Source organism: Marmota flaviventris, chromosome 9, assembly GCF_047511675.1.
Source record: "Marmota flaviventris isolate mMarFla1 chromosome 9, mMarFla1.hap1, whole genome shotgun sequence".
Taxonomy (NCBI): Eukaryota; Metazoa; Chordata; class Mammalia; order Rodentia; family Sciuridae; genus Marmota; species Marmota flaviventris.
In genome coordinates, this window is record NC_092506.1 from 6,842,314 (window position 1) to 6,853,994 (window position 11,681).

Genomic DNA, 11,681 nt, shown 5'->3' on the forward strand with positions numbered 1-11,681 from the left:
ACAGTAGTAAATGGAAAAGACATCTGACATCAGTGCCTGTTGGGCTCACCTGGCATCCCTGCCCAAGGGACCATCATCCCTGAGGCTGGCACTCTAGCATCATTGGGCCCAGGAGCCTGAGGGTCAGGGGAAGTACTGCTGGCCTTGCCCAACTGCTGAGCAGCAAAGCTGAGTCCTACCTGACCTGGGTGCACAGGCCTCTAGGGCACTTGGTAGCCCCTCCTATCGGGGCACCTGGGCTGGGCACAGCCTAGGGAGTAGGTGAGAATACATAACAAAAGAGTAAGTCCTCAGCCTGAGAGCCACAGGATGCAGAGAGGAAGCAAGCAGACTGCACCAGCTTGGAGCCCCTCAGGTGTCTTAGGGAGCCCTTCTGTTCCCTGACTTGCCATTTAATCTGCCCAGTGGCCACGGATAGAGCCAGAAAGTTCTACTATGGAGCCATCTTGGCTCTAGACCAGGCCTGGGATAAAGCAGCCTATTGGTCCATTTCCTGCAAATAAGGCATGAGCTTCAACAGCCAGCCAGAAGCACCAGATTGTCGGTCCCAACACTGGAAGCACCGCATGCAGTTTTGAGAGAAAGGACTGAGTCCCGAGTCCTAGACCCAACAAGTGCACCCCGCAGGCACCTACCTTGAGGGCACAGCCAAAGGGAAAAGTAAATCAGAATGAGTTCAAACTAGAGTGAAAAAAGTGGCCTGCCTGCTTTGTGGTCTTTACAACACAGAAATCACATTGTCCAACACTAATAGTTTATTTTAAGGCAACTGGGTTTTGTCCCTTACATTCTCCCACTCCAAGATTATATTTTAAAGTTCACCATTTCCTTCAATTTATTTTTTGGTTTCATTCTTTTATTTTAAAATCTGTGACCCATCTGGAATGTATCTGGGGGATAGGGAGCAGGACACCCACTTTCTCTGATGCCTGAGGTAGCAGCTGGGTCACTGTCCACATATGCTGGGCTCTCAAGTATCTTGTTGATGGCTCAGGCTGCCCCAAGAGCTCCCTCCCAGCAGGAGCCCTACCTCTCCTGGTGCAGCTGTGCCGGACAAGTCTTCAAGTGCCTTGGCTCAGCCGACCTGGCCCTGGACAAGGTGCAGCTGGGATGGCCCTCACCTTCACAGACTGAGGCAGCCAAGGAGGGCGGACACAGGTAGTGGCCCCTCCACCCTGTACAGAACTCAATCCCTATCCCACTGGGCTGGGCAGGCCTGGGCCACCCTGCAAACTGTCTAACTGGGGAGATTACAGGGCAGTGGCTCAAGCAGTCCTGGAGATACCAGGGGAACCAAGTCTCTAGAACACCTTCCACGTCATATCAGGAAGTGTCCACCAAGAAGGCATGAGGGCATCTCCATAGCAGGACCTGTGCCACCACAGGTGGAGAGGGCAGGGTACACACTGGTTTCCCTAGCTGGCTGGGGCCAAGGCAGGTAAAGGATCATCTTCAAGGATCCAGACTAGTTGTTCTCTGTTATCTCTGTTCAGTTAGTTGTGCCATCTGATGACTGGGTGTCAACTGGCAGAGAGGCCAGACTCTGAGTCTCACGTGTTCAGGGATCTGTCCTATCTTGCTCATGCCCAAATTCCAAGGGAATGAGTGAATGAATGAGCTCACTGAATCTGCACATGAAATCCTATGAAGCAGAGCTGTTTTGACTTACAAAAGGCAGAATTGAGGCTCAGAGAGGTTCAGCCACTTGCCTGAGTTACACAGCTGATGAGGAACAAGAGGCCCAGGCTGCCTGAGAGTACCACCTACCCCTCCTCCTGGGCATAACCCTGGACTCTGCACCACGACCAGGGAGGAAAAAATAAGGAGGGAACTTTATTTAACATTAAAGTTGGGGAGGGGCTTTGGGGGAGGCCAGCTTCACTTGGTGATGGTGTTCCTGCAGGGAGAAGAGAGGTGTAAAGCTCCAGGGAAGTGGGCGCAGTCCCCCCACCCCCTCCCCATGCACCTCCCACTCACGCGTTCATGCTCTTGCCGCTGCCACTGAGCACAATGTATGGGGTCTTCTGGGCCTTCTGCTTCTCTTGGAGCAAAGCCACAGTGCCCAGGGGCGTGTCACTGGAGCTCATCTTCTTCAGGAGCTGTGGGCAGGGGCCAGTTAGCACAGGGGCAGAAAGAGGCCCAGCATATCACCACCAGCACCCACAAATGCAGCACGTCCCTGGGCACCCACCGCCTCCTCATCCAGCTTCTTCATCCGTCGTTCTGTCTTCATCTTGCCCGAGCCTTTCCCATGGAAGCGGTGGGACAGCTGCCGGAAAGCCTGGGGGACACAGGGCATGGGCCAGGAGCTGCAGGGACTACAAGTGAGGCCAGGGCCACCTGTACCCGGGAGGAGCTTCCCAATAGGGTGAGAGCGTGCTGATTCACGCACTCCAGGGCTAGGCCTGGCAGCAGGGAGGGGGGGAGGGGGAGAGGGCACAGACTCCGGCATAACAGGGGACCTGGCGTGAGACCTGCCATGCGGGGCTAGGGCTGGACGCAGTGAGTGTGGGGTGGAGAGCCACGGCAGAAGCCTGGACACGCCCTCAAGGATGGTGGCCCTCGGGCTGGGGGCTTTGGCTGCAGTAGGCAGGCAAGAGGTACAGAGGTGCCTGTCTGACCCCCGTGCCAGGTGGGAGGGGATTGCTGACTCTTGCCCACAAGAGCCAGAAACCTATCTCACCAGGTCACTCTACCACCTCACCAGGACCCCAGTCAGAGGCAGCAAAACAGGCCCCTCAGTGGGCTCTGGCCTTTCCCTGACCCAGTCACCATTGGCCTGGCCCTATCTGCAAAGGGGCCTGCACATACCTCCTTGGGCGTGAGTTTCCGGCCCGTCTCATCCACATACTCGATCTTAACATCAGGCTTGTAGCCGTCCTTCTCCTTGAAGTCCTGGGTGAAGCCTCGGTACTCCTCCCGCCGGCTGTACTTGTCATCGATGGCCCTGAAGCAAGATAAAGGGGCTCAGTACGAACCATTGGCCACCCACTCCGTGTTCCGGGAAGGCCTGCACCCCTGCGTGCCCACTTACATCTTGTCCTCGATGCAATACACAGCTGAGGGAAGGGACTTGTTGGGGGCCTTCACCCGGGCTACCTTCTGCACTGTGGTCTCCAGCAGCCCTGGGGACAGAGAGGCTATGAGACTCCAGACTGCCCACACCCTTGACAGGCCCAGCTCCGAGGCAGCCTGAAGCAGCCCCAGCACGTGGGTGCTAGAGAGCCTCCGCCCTGCTGAGCGTGCCCACTGCACACGCAGGCAAAGACCTTCACCCAGGAAATGGCAGAGCTGGGACCTAACCCCAGTCTCGCCTCACTCCTTCCTGAGGAGACACGGAGTCCTGACAGCACAGCAGAGGGACAGATGCTGCCACCGAATGCCCAGAACTAAAGTGATTCAAGGCCCCATGTTCATGGCACCGGGGCTGAGGAAAAGGCAGCAGAGGGGGACAGAGGCACGCACTGCACCTGCCTCACCCACAGGCAGCACCCCGCCTCCCCGCCACGGCACCCAGCCCGCACCTTTGTTCTGGCAGAGCAGCAGGGCAGCAGCCAGCCCTCTGTTCACAATGGGCTCCTCATCCAGGATGGTGGTGGAGGAGGCAGAGAACTGGGGAGGACACGTGGGGCATAAGCAAGCCACACAGGCTCCTCCTACCCCCTCGCCCCGTCACTCCCTGCCAGGCAAGGACCCTGTGGACAGCCTCCCAACCCCAGCCAGCCCTTGGGCCTCAGAGCCACTCTAGGGATGAGGTGGGGGTTCTGGGGCACAAGGGACACCCCCGCCCACACCCATCCTCACGTCCTGCTGCTGCTTCTCCTCATCCAGGTTGACGGTGCTCCAGCCGATGTTCTCCTCCCCATCCGATTCCGAGCCTCCATTGGCAGAGCGCTCCTCGTCCCGTTCAAAGTCCTGGGGTGTGAAATTAGGGTCAGCCTGGGCTGCCCACTCCCTCCCCTGAGCACTAGGCCTGTGGCTGAGAGCAGAGCTGGCCAGCCAAGAAGAGGGGACCATGGGACCCACCATGAGTTCCTCCTGCTCCTCCCGGTTGCCAGCCAGACCATAGGTGGGGATTTCCCCTAGGGTGCGGCAGAACTCGGAGGTGGCGTTGAACACGATGGCCCCCTTTCGCTCAGGATCCTCCTCCTCCTCCCAGCCTCGCTGGCGAGACTCCAACTTCTTCACAATCTCCACCACCTGGGGGAGGGAGCAGCTGTGGGCAGACCCAGAAGTTTCTGGGGTGATGCCACTGAGACCCGGGACCCTCCAATTCTCCCTGGGTACAATAAGCAAGCCATTCCCACAGCTCACATTGGACCTTCCAATTGGTCTCCACTCCAGGGTCCCTCCTGCCACCCATACCACACCTAATCAATTCCCCTTTCAAGGACTCACTTCTCCCTTGACCCTGCAGCCCCCTGCAAGAAAGTAAGCTCCTAAGAGATTCTGTCACCATGTCTACTTCTGCCTGGCCGGCCTCATGTAACTGCCCTGGAAGGCTAGGAAGGCTATGGCCTCCAGAGCTCACACAAACTGACCCTGCTGACCTCTCACCTCGGCTCTCCATCTCTCTGCTTGCTCGCTCCCTACCCCAGCCTACCCAGGCCTCAGGCACTCCAGGGTCACTTCTGAAGACATCTGCTGTCCCACAGCCTCCACCCCTCGATCTCCTTGTGTTACCTAGGCCTCAGCTCAGATGCCTCTGATAGGCCCTCTCTGAGCACTGACCTCGCGCTACCTTGTTTTACTCCGCACAGCTCTCGTCACTATCAGAAACTACCGCCTGCCTCTCCGCTCACAAGGTCACCGCTGTCCCCAGCACAATAACAGGGCCCTGGGACTGTCCTGCTTGCCAAGGATGCCCAGGCTTGAGAACAGAGCCCCACCCATAGCGAGTGCCCAAGAGTGGGCAAAGGAAAGCAGATGCAGGGCACCCCACCAAGGCCAGAAACTCGCTCAGGACCCGGCTCTGCACCAAGGAGAGTCCTTGTGGGACGCAGTGCCGCCTGTGCTGACACAAATGTGGGTGCTCACGGGCACAGGCCGTCACAGTCACGCTGGCACTGGCCTCACCTTCTCCCCGCTGTCCCGCAGCTGCTGCAGCTGCCGCAGCCGACGCCCCTTCTCCAGCTGCTTCTGCAGCTCCACCTCCGCCTCGTCCTCCTCCAGCACCTCCGGAGACCCCGACGGCAGAGCTCCTCCGTCCTCTGGTGGGGAGATGGAGGACACCTGTTCATATCACTTCCTTGGTCCCCAACCCATCCCCACCTGCTGCTGACCAGCCCCTCACCGTCGTCACTGATGTCCATGTTCTCCACACGGGTGTCATCTGATGGCGGGGGCTGGGGCACAGGCTCCTTCTCCTCATCCTCTGGGGCTGCCACCTCCTCCACTTCAGGCACTCGGCGCCGACCCCTGCCCCGCAGTCTGGGAGGAGGAGGCCCCTCGAGTGAGCCCTGGCCCAGGCCAGCCCAGCCTCACACCCACCTCTGCAGTCACACCCACCTGGAACCAAAGTCCCCGTCTTGAGTCTGGTCTCCAAGAGGCAGCAAGTCGTCCGCCCGCACGATCACTTCCTTCTCCTTCTTGCGGATTTTCTTCACCCTCCTCTTGGTCTTTTTAAAGGTCACCTGAGGAGACATGAGAGATGTGGAAGGCAGGCCTCCATGACCTTGATAACAGCTATCATTTTCTGTTTTTCAGTTGTACCTGGGACTACCCAGAGTGCTCTGCCTATGAGCCACACCCCCAGTTCTTTTTACCTTTTTTTTTTGAGAGAGATATGAGAGAGAGAATTTTTTAATATTTATTTTTTAGTTTTTGGCGGACACAACATCTCTGTTTGTATGTGGTGCTGAGGATCGAACCCGGACCGCACGCATCCCAGGCGAGCGCGCTACCGCTTGAGCCACATCCCCAGCCCCACTTTTTTTTTTTTTTTTTAATATTTTTTAAATTGTTGATGGACTTTTATTTTCACTGATTTGTATGTGGTGCTGAGAATCGAACCCAGTGCCTCACGCATGCTAGGCAAGTGTACTACCACTGAGCCACAACCCCAACCCCTCTCTTTACGTTTTAATAGGATCTCACTAAGTGGCTAAGGCTGGCCTTGAACTTGACATGCTCCTGTCTTAGCCCTATGAGTTGCTGGATTACAGGTATGTGCCACCACGCCCAGTTCAGTTATTCTGTGCCAAGCACTGTCCCCAGTACTTCCCATATACACATGTGAAGTGGGTGCTATTAGCACTCTACTGTGAGATGAGAGAAATGAGGTCAGAGAGGGTACATACCCTGCCCAAAGTTGCCCAGCTCCTAAGTGGGAGAGCCAGGCCTGGAAGCCTTGGTAGTACGGCTCCAAGACTCTTTCCCGTTTAGCCAAGACACCAACCACACCTGTTGTTTGCCTCTGTTCACAATCCCTCTGAGCCCAAAATCCATGTGAGCCTCTAAAATTATCATCTGCAAACATTATCACTATTCATAGTAGCCTCATGAGGTGGCTGCTGTCATTGCCACTCCAGATGGGCACCTCAGGTTCAGTTAAATGACTCACCCAAGACACAAGCTGGCTGCATTGCAGAGCCGGAACACAAGCTTGGATACATCTGGCTCAACAGTCTCTGTTCATCAACACCCAGCTCCTCCCCCGGGCAGCCATTTACAAACCACCTAGGAACCCAGCCCTGTGCCAATGCTCAACCTCCCCGAGTGCAAACTGGCAGCCCACAGCCCAAGGGGCACAAAGAATCTGCACTCCAGTACGATGCACAGAGGCGCTCACCATCTCCTCAGGTGTCAGGTACTCTGAGGCCACACGGGGCCCCACAGAGCTCAGGGACTGAGCCTGCAGCCGCAGCTTGGCCCTGATCTCTTCCAGCTCCCGCTCCCGCAGACCATCGGCGGTGCCGCCTTGCTCCAGACGAAAGGAGTGTGGCCGCTCGCCTTCCAGCTCCTCGTCATACTTGGCCAGGATAGAGCGAGGTTTTTGCTGTAGGGCAAGAGGTACAGATTGGGACCCAGGGTGGCTCCTTACAAGCCATGAAGCCCATCTCCTCAGCAGCCCAGGCCCTGCCCCGTTCACCACCCTGCTGGCATGCCTGTGCCAGGTCATCCACACTCTCGTCCTCGGCATAGGGCAGGTAGTCAGGCTTCTTCTTACGCAGCTCTACATTCTTCTCTGCCCGCTCCTTATCGACCAGGTTCACGTTCACCAGCACATCCTCCTCTTCCTGCAGCACACCTGACAGGGCAGAGGCAGTGACCACCCACCCTTGCCCTTGGCTCAGCAGTGTCTGGGACCTCCTCCAGAACACCCAGCTCGCTCACCTTTGTCCTTGAGGGTAAGGATCACAGTCTCCCCTTCTCGGAAGGAATCAATGGCATGTTCCACAGTGAGGCCCTGCAGGTCCCGGGCACTGTACAGGTCCTAAGGAGGAAGATCCACCTGAGTCAGGAGCTGTAACTCACCCAACCCTGAGATCCCAGCACCAAGGTGGCAATACCCCCATCCTGCCCTCCCCAGCTGCTGCAGCCTTACCTGTCGCCTCTGCCCAAACTCCTCCTCCACCAGAGTGCTGACACCAAACTCTTGGTCCATCTCCTCCAGCAGTTTCGCCTATGGGACAGAGAGGGGTGGCCTGTGACCTCGGGCCATTCAGCATCACCAGCAAACACCCAGGTCTCTAACAAGAGGAAGCACAAAAAGGGAAGGCCTCGCAGGCAAGCTGCAGATAATTCATGGCCCGACCATGAGTCCCCCTCCTCTCTGAGCCATCTCACCTCTCAAGGGCCAGGCTCCAGCCTCACCTGGCAGCCCCCGGAGGCCCCTAGCAACCACCCCAGCTGCCCTGCTGCTCACCCTCTTCTCTGCCAAATCCTTCTCCTTCTGAAGCTGTCGACTCCTCTCGATCCAGGCTGCAGTATCGTCCAGCCAGGGGTCATCTTCCCCCAGTGTCTTTATCTTCCTGAGGAGGGAAGGGAGTGAGGATTGGGGGAGCTCACCACCTGCTCCCCAACCCCAACCCATGAGGCAGCAAGAATAGCAGCCTCCTCTGCCTGTCCCTGGCTGGGACCCCTCACCCCAACTTTTGATTCAGTAGGCGCTTTTCCTTGGCAGCTGCTAGCTTCTCCCGGAGCTCTTCTCGCTGTCGTATGGCCATGGGGTTGATGACATCGGCCGCCACGGGCTCCTCCTTGGTGCCCGCCTCTGGAAGGGGGGCCCAGACGTGAGGCTATGCCTGCCCATGGCTGGTGGGGAGAGGAGGGAGCCACTCACCCTGCCCCCTTCCAGCTCAGAGGGCCAGAAGGAGCCAGGGAAAGGGGAAGAACCCTTCACCTCCCTGCCCCCCCTCCATCCCCATACTTCTGTGTCCCCCACAAAGAACGACAGGACCCTCTACACTTTCCAAACCTCCTCAAATCATGTTGTTCTATTTTAATTAAAAAACCAATCTCACGCAGTCCAGTCAGTTTGCAGCAACTGTGCAAGTCTCAGCCCGACTAAGAGCACCTTCCAGCCAGAGTGAGGATGCCATGGTGAACCAGAGCAAGCCACACACCAGATCCCCACTACAGCAAGGAGAGGCCTTGTGCTCTCTGGCAGATACACACACACAACCACTGAGTGTTGCTGCCTCTGCACTCTAACACCATTTTCTTCACAGACCCTTACAGATGGTCGCTGTACCTCCCTTGACCCCATCCTCAGCCCTAAACTTACCTTTCTTGACGGCATTGACCTCCAAGGGTTTCAGCCCCAACTTCGCCCGGAGTTTACTAAGGACAAGAGATATAAGTGTTAGGGGCTGCCAAATAAATGGGGTGTCAGGTTGGAGATGTAGATCAGTGGAAGAACACTTGACTGGTATGCATGATACTCTGGGTTCCACCCCAACACCACAAAAACAAACAAAACCCACAAGAAATGGGGCACCACATGCATTTTTGGACAAATAGGAGGTAAAAATTAGGGTGGGAATGAGTAACCCTATCCTAAACATACACCCTAACCTGGGCAGCCCTGGATAGTGGAAATGGCACTGGTCTCCCTACCAGGGAATATGGGTGCTAGTCTTGGCTTGTCCCCAACCAGTGAATATCATCCTTTTTCCTGCATCTTAATTCCTCCCTCTATAACTCAAACGCTTAGCTAAGACAATTCATACGACCCTTCCAACTCCACCTGGCCCACTTTAGTGTGAGAATGTCATCCAATATGGCTGCCCCAGAAGAAGAAAGCAGAAGCCCAAGGGAAATAGTACTCACTTGGTCTCCTCAATGCTAAGCGATGAGGCATCTCCTGAGCTACTTTTGGAGCTGGCAGCTGAAACAACAAGAGGCATGGCAGGGGCTGAACACAGGGCCAAGAAGCCAGCATCACCGACTCCAGCTGCAGGGTCAAAGATGAGGGCCCCTCACCAGCACCTGGGCCTGCTGAACACCAGACAACAGCAGCTTCTTCCTCTCTGGGCTCCCCAACAGCTCCTCTATACAAGTTTCCGTTGACAGATCTCTCTCTCTCTTCTATGCATCCTCCTTTCCTGACCCAAGAGGTCCAAATTTCTGTACCCCTCACTTTGCCCTCTCCACTTCTGTATATTCTGTATCTTCAATCTAAACTGTCAGGAATCTAACAATCTAATCTGGACTTGCCCTCTTTGACAAAAAATCCTATCCAAATGCAAAGATCAAAATACCACCTCCTTCATGAAGCCCCATTCAATTGCTAATCAGAATTAACCATTCTGCCATGAACTCTGGCACAGTCCATCATTGCTGGGTCTGTTTCTCCCCACACAGCAGGGGCTGTCTGCAGCATGACCGTGTCCTCTATGCAATTCAAGCAGTTGAGAAACACTGGTGACTCTTCTATGTGACATGTTCAGGACACTGATAACTTAGCATGTTGGACCTCCCTCGTCCACCTCACAAACAGCAAAGAACTTCACTGAACACTATGTAGAGAAGCTGGACACCACTGGATAGAGCATCCTGCCATTAGGAGCAAATCCTTTCCTGAATCCCTATCCCCATAGCCTACCTCCTCTTAAATACCCAAGTTCTCTTTCTCTCTACGTGGCCCTGGATCCCAGCCTTTCCAAGGTCACCAGCCTCCTTCTTCAGTTTTGGTTTTGCTTGATCCCCTGTGGAGTCTAACATTACTAATCACTCCCTCCTAGCAAAATTCTTGGTTTAGACCACAATCAGCCCTCACTGGTGGGTTTATAGCCCTCCTGACTCCTGGGCCTCCAGTCCTGTCTTTGAACAAGTTCTCAATGCAGTGGGCTTCACAAACATGAATCTGACCCATTCCCTAACTCAAATCCTAGGCTCCCTACCGTGAGCAGAGCAGAGCAGAGCAGAGCATAATGCACAGGGTCCTTCGGTATTTAGACCCCGCCCACCTTACTGCCTCAGGTCTCTACGCGATTTTCCCAACACCAGGTTTTCTCTTGCTTCGGGACACACTGATACCACTTCATCCAGTCGTTCATTTATTCCCCCAACACATTTATTTGAAAGCCTGTCATGCGAGACAACTGAGGAAAACAGAAGACGTTCGTCTTCACGGGGCTCAGTGCAGAGGATCAACCTTTAATCCCAACACCCTTTAACAAATGCAGGTGAAAAGAGCCCCGGGCGAGCTTCAAGCAGGCGCCCGGGCCCCGCCCCGCCCCCCCGCGCAAGCCCCGCCCTCACCGGCCTCGTAGCCATCATCGCGCTTCTCTCGCTTCACGCGCCGCTCGGAGGGCTCGGCCTGGCTGCGCTCCCGCCCGTGCGCGCTGCTGCGGGCCTCGGCTTCGGCCCCGCGCCGCCCGCTCCCGCGCTCGCCCCCACGTTCCCGGCTCCGCTTCCGTCGTTCACCGCCGCTGCTGCCGCCACCGCCACTCCGGTGCTTGTGTTTCTTGTGCTCCCGATGCCGCGGCGGCTGCTCGGTGGTCCCCCCAGTGCCGGCCGCCGCCGTGCTCCCGGCCGCCTCTTTCTCTCCGCGGTGCTTCTTTGAAGACCCCATAGTGGTGCGTACGCCTGGAGCCGGGTAGCCGCCGAGCCCCGACGACGCAAAATGGGAACACTTCCGGGTCGCAAGGCCGCCGCTGTCCTATTGCCGGAAACCAAGAATGGCTGCTTCCGGCGTTGCACGGGAGTCGGCCCCAAAGGCTCACGGGAAGGCCCGAATCAGGGTCCGATTACGTATTCGCGGCCACCTCGGTGCGGTGGCGGTCTGTGCGCATGCACTACTCGGCTCGGGGTTAGCCTCTCCTCCAGAAGACCGAATCGCAGAGCTGCAAGGAACTGGATCCTTTTGAAATCAGCATCCCCCGAACTGGAAGCCTTTTCCTGAGCTCCGCTCTCATTCCTCCAGCTGCAGGCTGCTCCCTGTCACTAGTGGGCGCCCTTCTAGTGGGCTTCTTGGGGTGTTAGATGGTGCAGAATGTTTTCCTCTTCTCTGAGGCCCCAACTCGGAACTTTCATAACCAGTATTGTGAGCATCCTGCCCTCGCGTTCTCTGGATTTTTTTTTTTTAACCTGCTCTAAATTGCTCAGGTGCTGTAGGAGCTTCTGTGCGCCTGTAAACCCCGTGAAATTGAATACAAAATTGGACACATTTGTGTGTACTTATATTTCTTTCTTTTTTAAAACTTGAGAAGGATTTTAATTTAAAATTACCGGGA

The 11,681-nt window shown here is 56.1% G+C and overlaps 1 protein-coding gene across 1 annotated transcript; it reads right to left on the reverse strand.

The window, feature by feature from the left end:
- Positions 1-1,813: 1,813 nt before the first annotated feature.
- Positions 1,814-11,159, reverse strand: Sart1 (spliceosome associated factor 1, recruiter of U4/U6.U5 tri-snRNP). The gene is made up of 20 exons (XM_027944399.3): positions 10,708-11,159; positions 9,274-9,331; positions 8,729-8,784; positions 8,089-8,215; positions 7,868-7,973; positions 7,547-7,624; positions 7,336-7,435; positions 7,107-7,249; positions 6,791-6,997; positions 5,509-5,633; positions 5,294-5,430; positions 5,077-5,210; positions 4,027-4,200; positions 3,805-3,915; positions 3,525-3,612; positions 3,035-3,125; positions 2,812-2,947; positions 2,192-2,281; positions 1,978-2,099; positions 1,814-1,897 (listed from the first exon to the last, which is right to left on the reverse strand). Exons 1-20 carry the CDS (start codon positions 11,018-11,020, stop codon positions 1,879-1,881), a joined length of 2,415 nt encoding a protein of 804 aa, XP_027800200.2. The 5' UTR covers positions 11,021-11,159; the 3' UTR covers positions 1,814-1,878.
- Between the last annotated feature and the right edge of the window lie 522 nt (positions 11,160-11,681).